At 41.7% G+C, this 12,371-nt stretch overlaps 1 protein-coding gene across 2 annotated transcripts in view; it reads right to left on the reverse strand.

Annotated features, from left to right (window-relative positions):
* The window catches only part of ANO5 (anoctamin 5), a 59,762-nt gene extending 47,605 nt beyond the window's left edge, over positions 1-12,157 (reverse strand). The window contains exons 1-3 of one of the 2 annotated variants that reach the window (XM_058807964.1): positions 12,067-12,127; positions 2,825-2,869; positions 525-589 (exon numbers count right to left, since the gene is read on the reverse strand). In XM_058807964.1, the coding sequence (XP_058663947.1) occupies positions 525-589; positions 2,825-2,869; positions 12,067-12,127 (171 nt within the window). Of the gene's footprint in view, positions 1-524; positions 590-2,824; positions 2,870-12,066 lie in introns of both variants that reach the window. The other variant, XM_058807963.1, reaches the window with a different exon arrangement.
* Positions 12,158-12,371: the final 214 nt, after the last annotated feature.

Below are 12,371 nucleotides of genomic sequence, written 5' to 3' on the forward strand. Positions count from 1 at the left end.
CATGAAAAAATGTACAGCTGATGATGCTTAAAGAGCTACTCTAGTAACCCAAATCTTCATTTGCTTTCCCATGAATCTTGCTGCACTGTCACAAGGGTCCTAGAGCCCTGGAACTCTAGTGTGCCTTGACTTCCCCAGCAAGCCAGCAACACAACACACAGCACAAAACAAAGTACCTGGTTTGGGCAGAAACACAATGTTCTTCCAACTGACAAAACATTTAAAGCTTGTGTGATTCCCATTTCAAGACTGATACAGGAAACACCATTGGGCTCATACTGTTTTCTACCACAGCCGTGTTACAGCACTAACACTGCTAAGTCTCTTCTGAGACTCAGTGAGTGTCATGTCATATTCATGGCTTTGCTCTTTCAAAACAATACAGGAAGAAAAATTTTACATGGATAAAAAGGAGGTAAAAGAAATACTAGTTTTGAAAATGAATTGCCTTTTTCACAACAACCCTTCTTCTTCCCTCCCTACCAAGTAGTTCATTAACTAACACCACTCATGCTGTACCTTACCTCAGAGCTGCTTGGGATTTCTGATCCTGCAGTTGAAATAGTTTCAGGTCCATTGCATTCTTCCCCTAAGGAACATTGAAAAAGAGATTCACATAAATACATTCCTTTTTTTAAAATATTGTTGTATGTGAAAGTGATGTGGACCTTGAAGGCATGGAACTACAAACAAGTGCAGGATGGAAAATAATACTCATAGTACATAAAATCTTCAAGAATGGTTTTTTGGAGGAGAAAAGATGCTGCAAGACACAATATACTCAATCTGTGCTACCTTGGTGTAACCTTGCATACACAGAAATGTATTTTTAACTGTGACAGAAACAAAAAAATCTGTTGTCATCACTTAGCTTTCTTGTCACAAATATCTGCTAGGTCTAAGTGGCTTTCAACTCAGAGGTTTGCTGCCTCGGTTATGGAAGTCCAATTAGCTGTGGAAGTGTTTGCTAGAGATCAAATTAGGGTGTGGTTTTTTGCTAAGGAGTCAATGATGCATAATCTCAAGATTACAAATGCCCATGTAATGGAGGTATGACAACAGGATCAAAAATAGTAATGTGAATTTAATTACTTAGCTTCTTGTTCAAAAAACAAACCTAAAAAAAACCCAAAACCCAGCTCCAAAACAACAACTGATAAAATAAGCCAAACAAAAAAATCTGACTTTATTTTAATGACAGTAGTGAACTCCAACACAACTTTCCCACAAATACAGTACTTTCACCAAAGACACTGTTACTAAAATCTTAATGCTAAAGGGAAAATCCTATTCAGTACCTTCAGAATCTTAAATTGGATCAAGACTGGCTGGGTTTGTGCGTCTGAATTTACACTGTCACCAGTTTCCTATGCAGAACAACTCTGAGCCCATAAGAAGGTTTCTGTTAACAACCATCTCTGCTGATTAGGCACACCAGTCTCTTCAATCAGGCATCTAAATCACTCCACTAGAAAAGGAAAAGCAGTTTTGAAAACAGCTGATCAAAATCTGGACTGTGCACTGAAAAATGGTGTCTCTTTCAGAAAAGAGGATTCACCTTACTTCTTTCTCCTTTAAGGAAGCATTGCTGAGTATAGCTTAGACTGGACAGACTTAAACTGAACCACTGTTAAGACAACTACAGTTACCAACAAAACAAGCCTACTTTTCTTTTTGTAATCTGCAAATATTTGATGTCAAAATTGCATCCAGGCAGGATATAAAGTGGTTTTTAAAATATAATAAGCATTGAAGCATTTTGTTTCCTAAAATTTTTTTCTCTTTCAAAGTTCACTTACAGAAAATGGTGCCTATAATTTTTAACTATACACAATACGATGAGAAACCAAGCAATGTTGTATAAAATATAACAAATAAGTTTCTGAATGCCAAGACAGTTAACACTGTTGCATGTTATTCTGCTAAAGCAAATTACACCTGGAAAATCTGTATTAGTAGATACACTCTGAACACCAGGGTGAAGAATGGGAGCATCCCTACCACACTCTGCTGCCTAAAGCCCTGAAGGCAGGTGGCTACTGCAGACTTGGCCAAAGGTACCAGCCCAGGGCCCAGGAGCAGAAACCCAAATGTTTCGTCACACAACCCTCCTTTCCAGGCCAGAAACAGTCTGGCATCTTGTCCCTGCAGCAGGAACATTCTATTTTCTATACTGCTGAGGGAACTTGAACTGATTCAATGGCCTATAACAGCCTTTGGGGGTGGGGGAGGGAGGGGGTGTGTGTTCTGGATTTTATCCTCTCTGTAATTGTGAAAGTCTAACCTCAGAACAAATACAATTCAGAGTTCCACATTTTAAGTGCTTTCTCAGTACCACAGCTGATTATTTATGCAACTTGTGGAAGGAAATCCTCTTGATACCTCTGTTCCACTGGAATAAACCTGAATAACCCTAGAGCAGCACACGAGAAGGTAAAAAGAGAATGCAAAACATATAGTAACTGAAAAGCACAACATACTCAGGATGTCCGCTCCTGGTAAAACATGTCATCAGATTCCTGAACATGAGCAGCACAAGCTACGCACTCCCAAATCACGTAGGAAGGTGTAAAGAAGCCCCAGCCCAGAGCTGCACCAAGCACCATGAATGTAAATGCACAATTAGATCTCAACCAGGAGAGCTGCCAACAGATAGCCAACAACTGACTTGCAAATCACACTGCAAAAGGCCTGGCTCCTATGTGATACCAATGACTCACAGTAACCAAAGACTGATTTGCAAGAGGCTCCCAGCAGAAAAACAAAGAAAGGACAGAGGGAACTGACAAAAGCGAGGCAGGTAAAACATGGGTTAGTACAATACCTTCCGACTGTGATGGCGTGAACTTGGTGAGAACCGCAATGTCATCTTTGAAAGGAAAAAACACTTCAGTAAGAACCAGAAGGAAAATTCACTTTAACCCGAACCCATTTCAGAATTCTCCTCCATCCTTTACAATAAAGCAAAAGAATAAACCCTGGACACCAGAGACTGTGACCTAGACAGAAAGCACAGCACAGGCTCCTCCTGGAACACCAACATTCCCCTTTTTGTCCAGGCACCTCATTCGGCAGCACAAACAAGGATGCCACTCTTCCTTAGGACCATAACAGCTTCTACTAGTCAAGAAAATGCTTTTAAAATTCTTCAGGAAATTACTGCTTCATATCTAAAGATGGAGGTAAACCAATCACATTCTGATAAAATTCCATATTTAAGGGTATGTCCTTGTTCTTAACACTATATGCTTTTTTATGTATATAAATAGACCTAGAAATATCTGCACACCAAGAACAACAAATAAGGACACTTACTAAACTAAGTGGCTCTTTATCATAAAATTTGTATTAATAGCAGAAACTCTTTGAAATGTTTTTTTTCAAAACTAAGTCCAGTACAACTCCCTGACTATTAAAGCCCACTAAATTATTTCAGAAAAGTATAATTTTAGTATTTGTTCAAATCACTGGCCTTCATGGGAGTGCATATATATTACCCAAAAGAAATGCCTCTTTGCAATGTAACTGCAAAGGCTGGTCTTCACCAGCCTTACAACTCTCCACACAACTATTACATGTAACCCTTTAAACAAATGTGCCTTGGCAGTGTGCATGTTACTGTAAATAAGCAGCCTTCATATGGCCTATAATTCTGCAGTAAAAGGCAACATATGCTGTCCCAAACTACACCCAACCACAGGGCAACCTACTTAGAAACTTTTGGTAAAGAATTACAGACCATTTCTACTTCAATTACAGATCTGAATGATGAGAACAACAGCAGCCCACAACACAAATTAACATTCAGTATTGAAGAATATAATCAAGATTGATTTCATCTCTTAAAATATAAATAGTTTACTCACAACACAGGTACTTTCACTACTATAATCTTAGGATTCCTGTAACAAGCATAGAAAACAGCTTCTTGTGTAATTGAACAATCAGAAATTCTACAATACTTCAAATTTGTTCACAGTGCTTCCAAAATCAGGTGGCAGATGAAGAGACATTTTTAGGGATCAAAATTTGTTTTACTACTAAAACTAGGAAATCATCTGTATTTGCACACCTAAGATCTGTGATAGAGCTACTCCAAAGGAAAAGCCACAGACAGGATTCTCATGGGGGTGTTGATAAACTGCATTGTTAGGTGCAGTAAGAGACTATTACTATTGATTCTTCTATTTCAATATTGTTTCCAAAATTCTGCTTTCAATTATTTCCACAATTTTCTTAGACACAATAACAGCATCCTTTTCAGCCAACAAAACCAAGCAAGGAGCTTTCAGACCACTGACACTGTTCTACATCTGTCTGGCACATTGGCATATTAGTCTATACACTTGCCTATCCCTAGAGCAAAATGTTGATGGTCCAGGTAAAATGAAAACAAACAAATAAACCAACCCTAACAAATCCTGAAACTTACACTGTGGTTGTTATGAAGTAGCCACTATGTACTATGAAGAAAACTCCCAATATTCCTCTTTAACATGCTATGAAAGAAAACATTATTCCTAGATGTCTTGAAGTTACCATCTTAATAAACCCCCTGACATCATCTGATGACTGGGCCTGGCCAAGAGGAAAGAGAAATGAGTCAATGCCTCCATTAAGCACCATAATGACTATTGCAAGTGATTCCAGATCAAAGGAAAGCAGCTCTACAATGACTTATCAACTAAATGATGCACACACTGATCACATCCTGCAGAGCTGAATGGAGCTGCACTGGGAACTGGAATCCCACCCAGCTGACTTGTAAAAAAGCAAGATGAGGTTATTACTCCAGCTGCTATTGTCTGAAGAGTAGGAACTGTGCTGCTGAGCCAAAGGCTCAATCCTAAAGTGATGCGGTGATTCAGGCACACAGAGATGCTCCTAAAAATTTAAAACTATTTAACAATGAAAACATTCTCAGTGGATCCAAGAAAACCAATTGGGAATATTTGAAAGAATCTTATTAGTCCCTTAAAAAGAAGAAGATTGCATTCAAGTATAGGCTGCTTCACTGACATATTAATTTTCTTCATGTATTTTATTATTAAACAAGTACTTCCAGAGAACAGGTATTTATCAACACATCAGAAGTAAAAGAAAAATAACTGTTTTACATAGGGATAAATACTGTTCCTAACAGTAAGAAAATCTCATTTAGCATTTGGAAAAGACAAGTAGTCCTAGTCCTAATCTCCAGTATAGTAACTGGGTATTTTACATCAAAATGGGACGTTTACCTTCAGCTGCCTCCCTTTTACTGAACCACAAAACCACCTCCTCTTTTGATTACAAGCCACTGGGATAGCAAAAAAGGGAATACATTAAACAAAAGGAGAAGTTGTGCAAATCTGTTTTTAGCAAAAAAAACCACAAACACAGCGTTGTAACAGAGAATTTAAATGTCATTTTAATGCAATTCAGGTAACAACCATCATTATTTTATGTACCAGCACAGGCAAGACCGAAAGGATGCTGTGAGCATTCAGACCACCTAGGTACCATTGCTCTGCAGGATGACACGCATAAACTGATTAATAGGTTCAAATGCAGTTAAAAAAGAAAGCCTAGACGGGCAATAGTTGGATAAAGCCAGGTATTTTTAAACTGAACACCTCACAGCATCATTTACTGACGCATTTCTCCAACCTCCACTGAAATCACTGATGCAAACCCTTAGGCAACAGTCTCCAACTTCTTTCCACGTTTGCAATATACACAAGTGTCCCAGAGTACTGGAGGGCCCAACGAACTATTCATTCTGTGCACACACATTGCATTCCTACCCTTGCATGAGAGATCTTCTACAGATGATGTAAATGAAAAGGGATGCATAAGCTAGGAAACTAATGATGCAAATATAGCAATATATTGTTTTAAAAAATCACCTCAAATTTACCGTCCTCTGGTGGTATTCCTCAATTTCATGTTATCCAGACATTTAATTTCAGATGGCCAATTTAAATGGCAAGTTTTTGTTCCTTCTGGTTCTTCAAGCTCTACTTCACTCAGTACTTTGCCAGTTATGCTTCCAATGAAATGCATTGTAAATTTTGCTACTGTATTCACCAAGTATTTAATTTTCTCCCATTACACAACATAAAAATATACCAGTATAGGAAGATGTTTTATAAACAAATGCAAGATTTGCAAGATTTACAAGAATCACAAGACTTGGCATTTTTGTCCAAATTACTCTAAAAATGATGGAACATCTTTGGAATTCCTATACTCATCCCAAAGAGAAACTGTTCCTATCAATCAAGAAAATGATCAGGGCAATAGGCCATGGCTTCCATTGCCTAAACTTATTTTATGTAAGCACTAGTCAATTAACAGAACTGAGGTAGGCAAAGTGCTTTGAAGAACCAAGTGGCCTGAAATCCACACCTGCTAGCCATTACTTGCTGGCATGGTATATTTCTAGCACACTATAAATGGTGCAAACACAGACTTTCTGATTTCCTACCCAACAGTCCAGACAACTCCTTTGAATAACAAAACCACAGGGCCCTTTCTAATTTAGGGCCAGAACAGCATATGAAAGGACGACCATCTGCATCATGGGTCCCACCCACATGGTTTGCTGGGGTACTGCTATCTTGCCAAAGGCCTCAAATTTCATATTTACCCTTTTGAGCCTAGTAAGAAGACGAGATTTCCTTGGGATTTCCAGTTAGAAGACTGCCCTTCATGCAAAGATATGTTCACTTCCTAAAAAAACGTGTTTGGAATTTCACCATGTCTACTGGTCCTCACTGGTGAACAAAGGCATGAACACCACAGCTTTAACAGCTTCAGGTTTCAATGAAAAACATTTATCTATATAGTAATATAGATATGTTCTTCCAAATAAAAATCCATATGTTTTTCCATATAAAATCCAAGTAAACAAATCCCAATGGGCTCAGCTCCTCCCCCACACAGTGTTTAATCTAACATAAAATGTTATGGTTGTTACAACAAAAAACACAACGGTACACAGTGTGTAACTACACACAAACTTTAATCTATAATAATTTCTGACAAGTTATTCAGCTTTAGCACCAACAAATAACTGTAAATCCCTCCATAACTATGCTATAATTGCAAGAATTAGCCCTAGCAATACAACACATCCCTTTCTGCATTTATACACAAACGTGGAAAGCTATCACCAAATATAATAAAATTACTGCTAGATAAGAAAATACATCTTGGTAATTACACTGCTCTTTGGCTCAATCCTCAGATCACAATAAAAACCAGTGCAAAAGTTGACTGCATTATTACCTCACCTCTTAACATCTGATCACGTTTCCACATTACCTATACCTTCCTGATAACATGCTTATGTTAGATGAGTTTGTCTCCTCCACGTGCATATGCAACTCATTGGTTTAAAGATACAAAATATGAACACATGGTATTTCTTTTCCTGGTGGTTTTGTTTGTTCTTCTGTTTGGGGTTTATTCTTACAAATTATATGCCAACAGCTCTCAAGCACAATTTTGAAGGACATTTTCTTCAATGCCCTTTTATCTTATCCTGGTGTCTCCTTGTATGACAGTAATTACTAAGTCTTTGTACATAAAGGTTAAAGTGTACTTCCACTTTATAATACAGCTATCCGTTCATTTCTGTAGGGAACACCTCAGAACAGCACAGCGCACCAGGCAATGCCTTTAGCAGCAAACTGATGGAGAGGGAATCACTGAAATGAGAGAACATCACTCTGCCTTACACCACAAGAGATGTTGGTGGCTTTCTTGCTGTTTATTTGGCATTCACAATCCAAAATCTCTGCCCCACCCCTGAGCCAAATCATTCCTCCAGGAACTATTGTAAGGGAGAGACAGCTGCAGAGCATTTTCTTTGATATTCTGAGCGAGAAGGTGAAATTGTAGGCCCCTTGTTACAAACAAATAAATGCTTTCACCTGTGATGGCAGGACCATCACTCAGTTCAGCACCTGAGGGATCTTAGAGGTCTTTTTCAACTTTAATGATTCTATGAATCTACCTTTATTTCCCAGCTTCCCAAAATGTGGCCTGAATATCCCACATGATTGCTACTGGATTTAAATGGCATGCAGGGTACTTAATCCTCCCTTTGCTACTCACTGAACTGCAGACAGTGAGTTTAACGTCAAATGCAGGGTGCTCACCTAAAATGAAAATGCTCTCCAAGAGCAATTTTTTTTTAAACTGACAATCTTTAGAGAAAAATCCCTATTTAACAGCTGCAGTGGAATGGGCTTGACATTTTCATTTTCCCACTAAAAGCACCACAGCTATAGAGTGATATGACAAGTTGTTGGGATGGGTTCCCAACAGCAGGTTTTCCTACTACAAACAGGAGTTTTCACTTACAAAGAGGTTTAACTTCAATAGCCAACCTCTATTTACACTGTGCCCCTGCAGTGACGCATGGCAGCCAGTAAAAAATTCCACTCAGAAACCAAACACTGCTTGGGCCACGAGACTATTTTCTCCCCTGCCTTTTATATTATGAACTATGTCTAAATTTCTTGCAGCTTTTATTTCATTACCTAGGAATAAACTATGAAACGGTTCCCTCTTAACAAACCCTTTGGTTCAGTCCTGTGGGAATATGATATCCCACTCAACGTTTCCACAAATAGATCAGAAATTACTACATTCACCCTGACAGTAATTAGAGACAGATGCAGTTTTGAACAGAGGCCGGCATTTTATGTTATGGTATCAATTCTGATCAAATAAGTTCTGTATCATCTGATTAAATAACAGCAGGATTTGGCCCTGTGTGGGATCTCAGCACCTCAGGATGGAGGTGCAGAGAGGCCGAGACCACCCTTGGGGGGCTCGGGAGTCCTGGAATGTTGCCAGAAGTGTCTGGTGGCTGGACTTTGATCCGACACAGGGGACGACACCTGTATGAGGACTGGGAAGGTTTCACTGGGTGTATGGTGAAGGGATAAGTTAATTAGAGTGTAAAACACAGGGTTTAGGATTTCTGTACTGGGGGGTCTAAAGAAGTAAGATGGAGGAATTGGGGTGTGTCCTGTTCTTCTTCTTCTTCTTCTTGGCCTCCATCTTCTGTGGTGATGGTGGCACTTTGGGATTGGTTATTACTAAAGGTGCACCGGTTAATAAGGGTAGAAGGTATTGGGGAAAAATGATAAATATTGTACACGTAACTTCAGGTATAAAGATAAGTGACCGCCCCGGGGGCTTGCAGTGTGCCCATGGCTGACTTGCTGTGCAGACCTCTGTCAGGCTGAAAGAAAATCTTTTAGATAAACAATTAATAAACACCGAGACCGAGACAAGATCAGAAGTCTCTCCTCGTCCTTTGAAGCGCCGGGCTCTTCAAGGCCATCCCTGGGCCTTTCCAGGCCACCTAAACAGCCGAGAAAGCGACAGCCCTGAATGCTGAGGTGATGCAAGGTGCCAACACACTGGTACAAGCACTGCTGTGGCACAAGCACTGCTGGCTTTCACCCATGTTTTTGCACCTTTCTGGGAGGGAAACAAGCAAGATGACACGCAACCTAAGCAAGCATTTGAATTAAGATCACTGGGAGAGTTCTGAGCACAAAGCAGGCCCCTGGAAGCTCTGGAAGAGGAGCCATGTGTATAAAGGCAGCATACTTCAAATCATGGCATGGAGCCAACAGCAAGCTTTCAGCAAACTGGCAGGCTTGGGATATATCCCACAACACAGCCACTGCAGCATTTACATGCTGAGGGAAAAAAAGCTACTGAAAGTGATCGCAGACACAAACAATCCTAGCAACATACTGCAGTCCTCTTCCTCTGAAAGTTACATTCCAGTTTGGCAATTTCAGTTTGCTTGGACTTTCATGTTTGGGGTAAATGACACACACCTTCCAACAGAAAGCAAAATCCCACACACAGAAATGGAATTTTTTACCTCACACAGATGTAATTCAGCAGGAAGCCAGGAACCCTCCTTCAAGGTAGAAGTTTTGGCACATAGTTTAACATGCCTGTTTAGAGCCTTTCTGTTGCTGGTAGAGTTTTGCACCCCATAACCTGCTCCCCAACATTCAAGTTTAATAAAAAGCAGTAGTAAACCAGAATGAAATACACACATACTATCCAAATACAAACATGTCTTTAAAGAAAATAAGTAGCAGATGTTTTCTGTCCTGCCTTGCTCCTTTTGACTTACACAGGCCCTGCCTGTACACATCAGACATCCAGAGCCTTAAGAGGCTTTTCCTAAAAGGCACAGAGCATATGTTTAGATCTATCTATAAGAAGTCCTGCTGGCAGCATTTTGTACACTGTTAACTTTTCTAAACAATCATTTAAGGAATTTTCTGGGGGTTTTTCAACCTCGAGAGACTTTTGGGCAACAAATTAACGTAACTTTTAAAAAGCCTACTCACTTCACTCCATATTCAATTGGCTTCTGCTTAAGAAAAGTGGTTAATTAACAAAACTGAACTGAATTAGAGTATGATTTTGTACGGAAAGTTATGTGCTACTCTATGGCAAATCCTTCTTAACCATCCTTGAACACTGAAACCCCTCAAATCTCCTTATATTCACTATTTATGACTATAAAAATCCCAGGCTCATGGGACAACTGAATAATGTGGAATGAAGTTTACAAATCTGACTTCACAGAACCATTCCCTAAATAGGAATATTTTGTGTGTTCTGTAAATGTTTTTTAGTCTCCAAGTACTGCAGGAGAATAACCCATGGAGAGAGCAGCTCAGCCACAGCATTTCTCATGGCTCCCAGGCACAGGCATGGGCAATGACTCAGGTCTCTCATCCCCTCTGGAACAGGGTTGCTGGCCAGGAGGCTGTAATATCCATCTGCTCGGGTTCCTGAGGAGTTGCCAGCTCCAGCAGCCCTTCCAGAGAGGGCAAACCTTCGTCTGACACTTGCTGCAGACAACTGTGTCGCGGCAGTGCACCCCTCTCCTTGCTGTCACTACAATGAGCTGCTTTGGGATAACTTCACAGTCAGTATTGCCATCATACCTCTCTGAAACAAGACTGCCAAGTATTTTGAAAATCACGATTTGCTCCTAGTGCTTGAGGTGTTTAAAGTGGCACTATATATGTTTTTCTAAAAGAGACAGCGCAGTAGAACAGATATCCCGAGAAGCCAACACAGGGAGACTCAGCGGTTCTTTCCTGCTTTAAGACTTTCACTTCTAGGACTGATGGCAAAGCATTATTCCCAAAAAAGTAATTTTTATAGGTCAGCATTTTCCTTTTTTTTTTTAAAAAAAAAGCTATACAGTCTCATTCTGAAAATATCAACACGCTCTCTTACTTCTTACTGTTGATGCACGTTGCCAGGCGAGGTGCTGATAAACACACACTTGCATCATGTTATTTCACAAAATATTAACTTGACCACACTTATTATAAGTAATGACACGGAGTGGAAACTGTAACATGGCCACAGCGAAAAAGCAAGATCCTGACACAAATCCACTGGCTGCACATGCCCTGCCCCAGGGTCTGTCCGGAGGTTCGGGGTGTCAGAGCATCCGGGATGGGGCGAGGGGAAGCGGGGAAGAAGGGACGAGGGGAAGAAGGGAAGAAGATTGGTCACATCTTCACCTTCCCAGCTGAGGTAGGGTCCGCTCGGAGCCCCTCGCAAGGGCAGCCTCAGCTCCCCGGGGCCAGCGCCCATCCCAGCCGGGGGAGGCTCAAAGTTTGCTGTCCGGCAGAGGGACCTTTGTATCTGCTGTGTCTTTTAGGATAAAAATCAAGCGGATCCTCGTGGTTTTTTTGTTCTTGGCAGGGTGCTGATACGAGAACCTCCATTTTCAAGATTTATTTGAGGATTGTAAAGATCGAATCATGGTTGGATCGTGCTCACGGAGAAGCGATTTTGTTCTTCTCAAGCGGAAGCCGAAGGACTAAACGCTCGATGCGGGAGAAGTGAGGATTCACCCGGGACCAGCCCCGTCTCACAGACGCCAGCCTGCAGACCCCGGGTAGGAACCAGAGCCCCCCAGACCCGCAAACCACGCTCGCCTCCGCTCCCGGTTCCCCGGGGGGCAAGGGCGGAACAGAACCACGATCCCCCCTCCTCGCCCTCTCCTACCGTCGGCCGACAGAGCCATCTCGATGAGGGTCTCGTTGGCTTTCTTCCCCAAGCGGTTCATGGTGGCCGCCTTTCCGCTGCTGCTGCCGCCGGGGAGCGGCCGCGGAGGCGAGCGGTGACTCAGGGCGGCGGGGCCGCCTTATGCATGCGCACTGCCCGCGGGGCGGAGCGGGGCCGGCCCGGGCCGGGGGAATCGCCACCGAGAGGGGCCGGGTGGCGCCGGAGGAGCCGCTACCGAGAGGGGCCGAGAGGGGCCGAGAGGGGCCGGGCGGGGCCGGGCCGGGCCGGGTGGGGCCGGGGGAGCC

This window comes from Ammospiza caudacuta, chromosome 6, assembly GCF_027887145.1.
Source record: "Ammospiza caudacuta isolate bAmmCau1 chromosome 6, bAmmCau1.pri, whole genome shotgun sequence".
NCBI lineage: Eukaryota > Metazoa > Chordata > Aves > Passeriformes > Passerellidae > Ammospiza > Ammospiza caudacuta.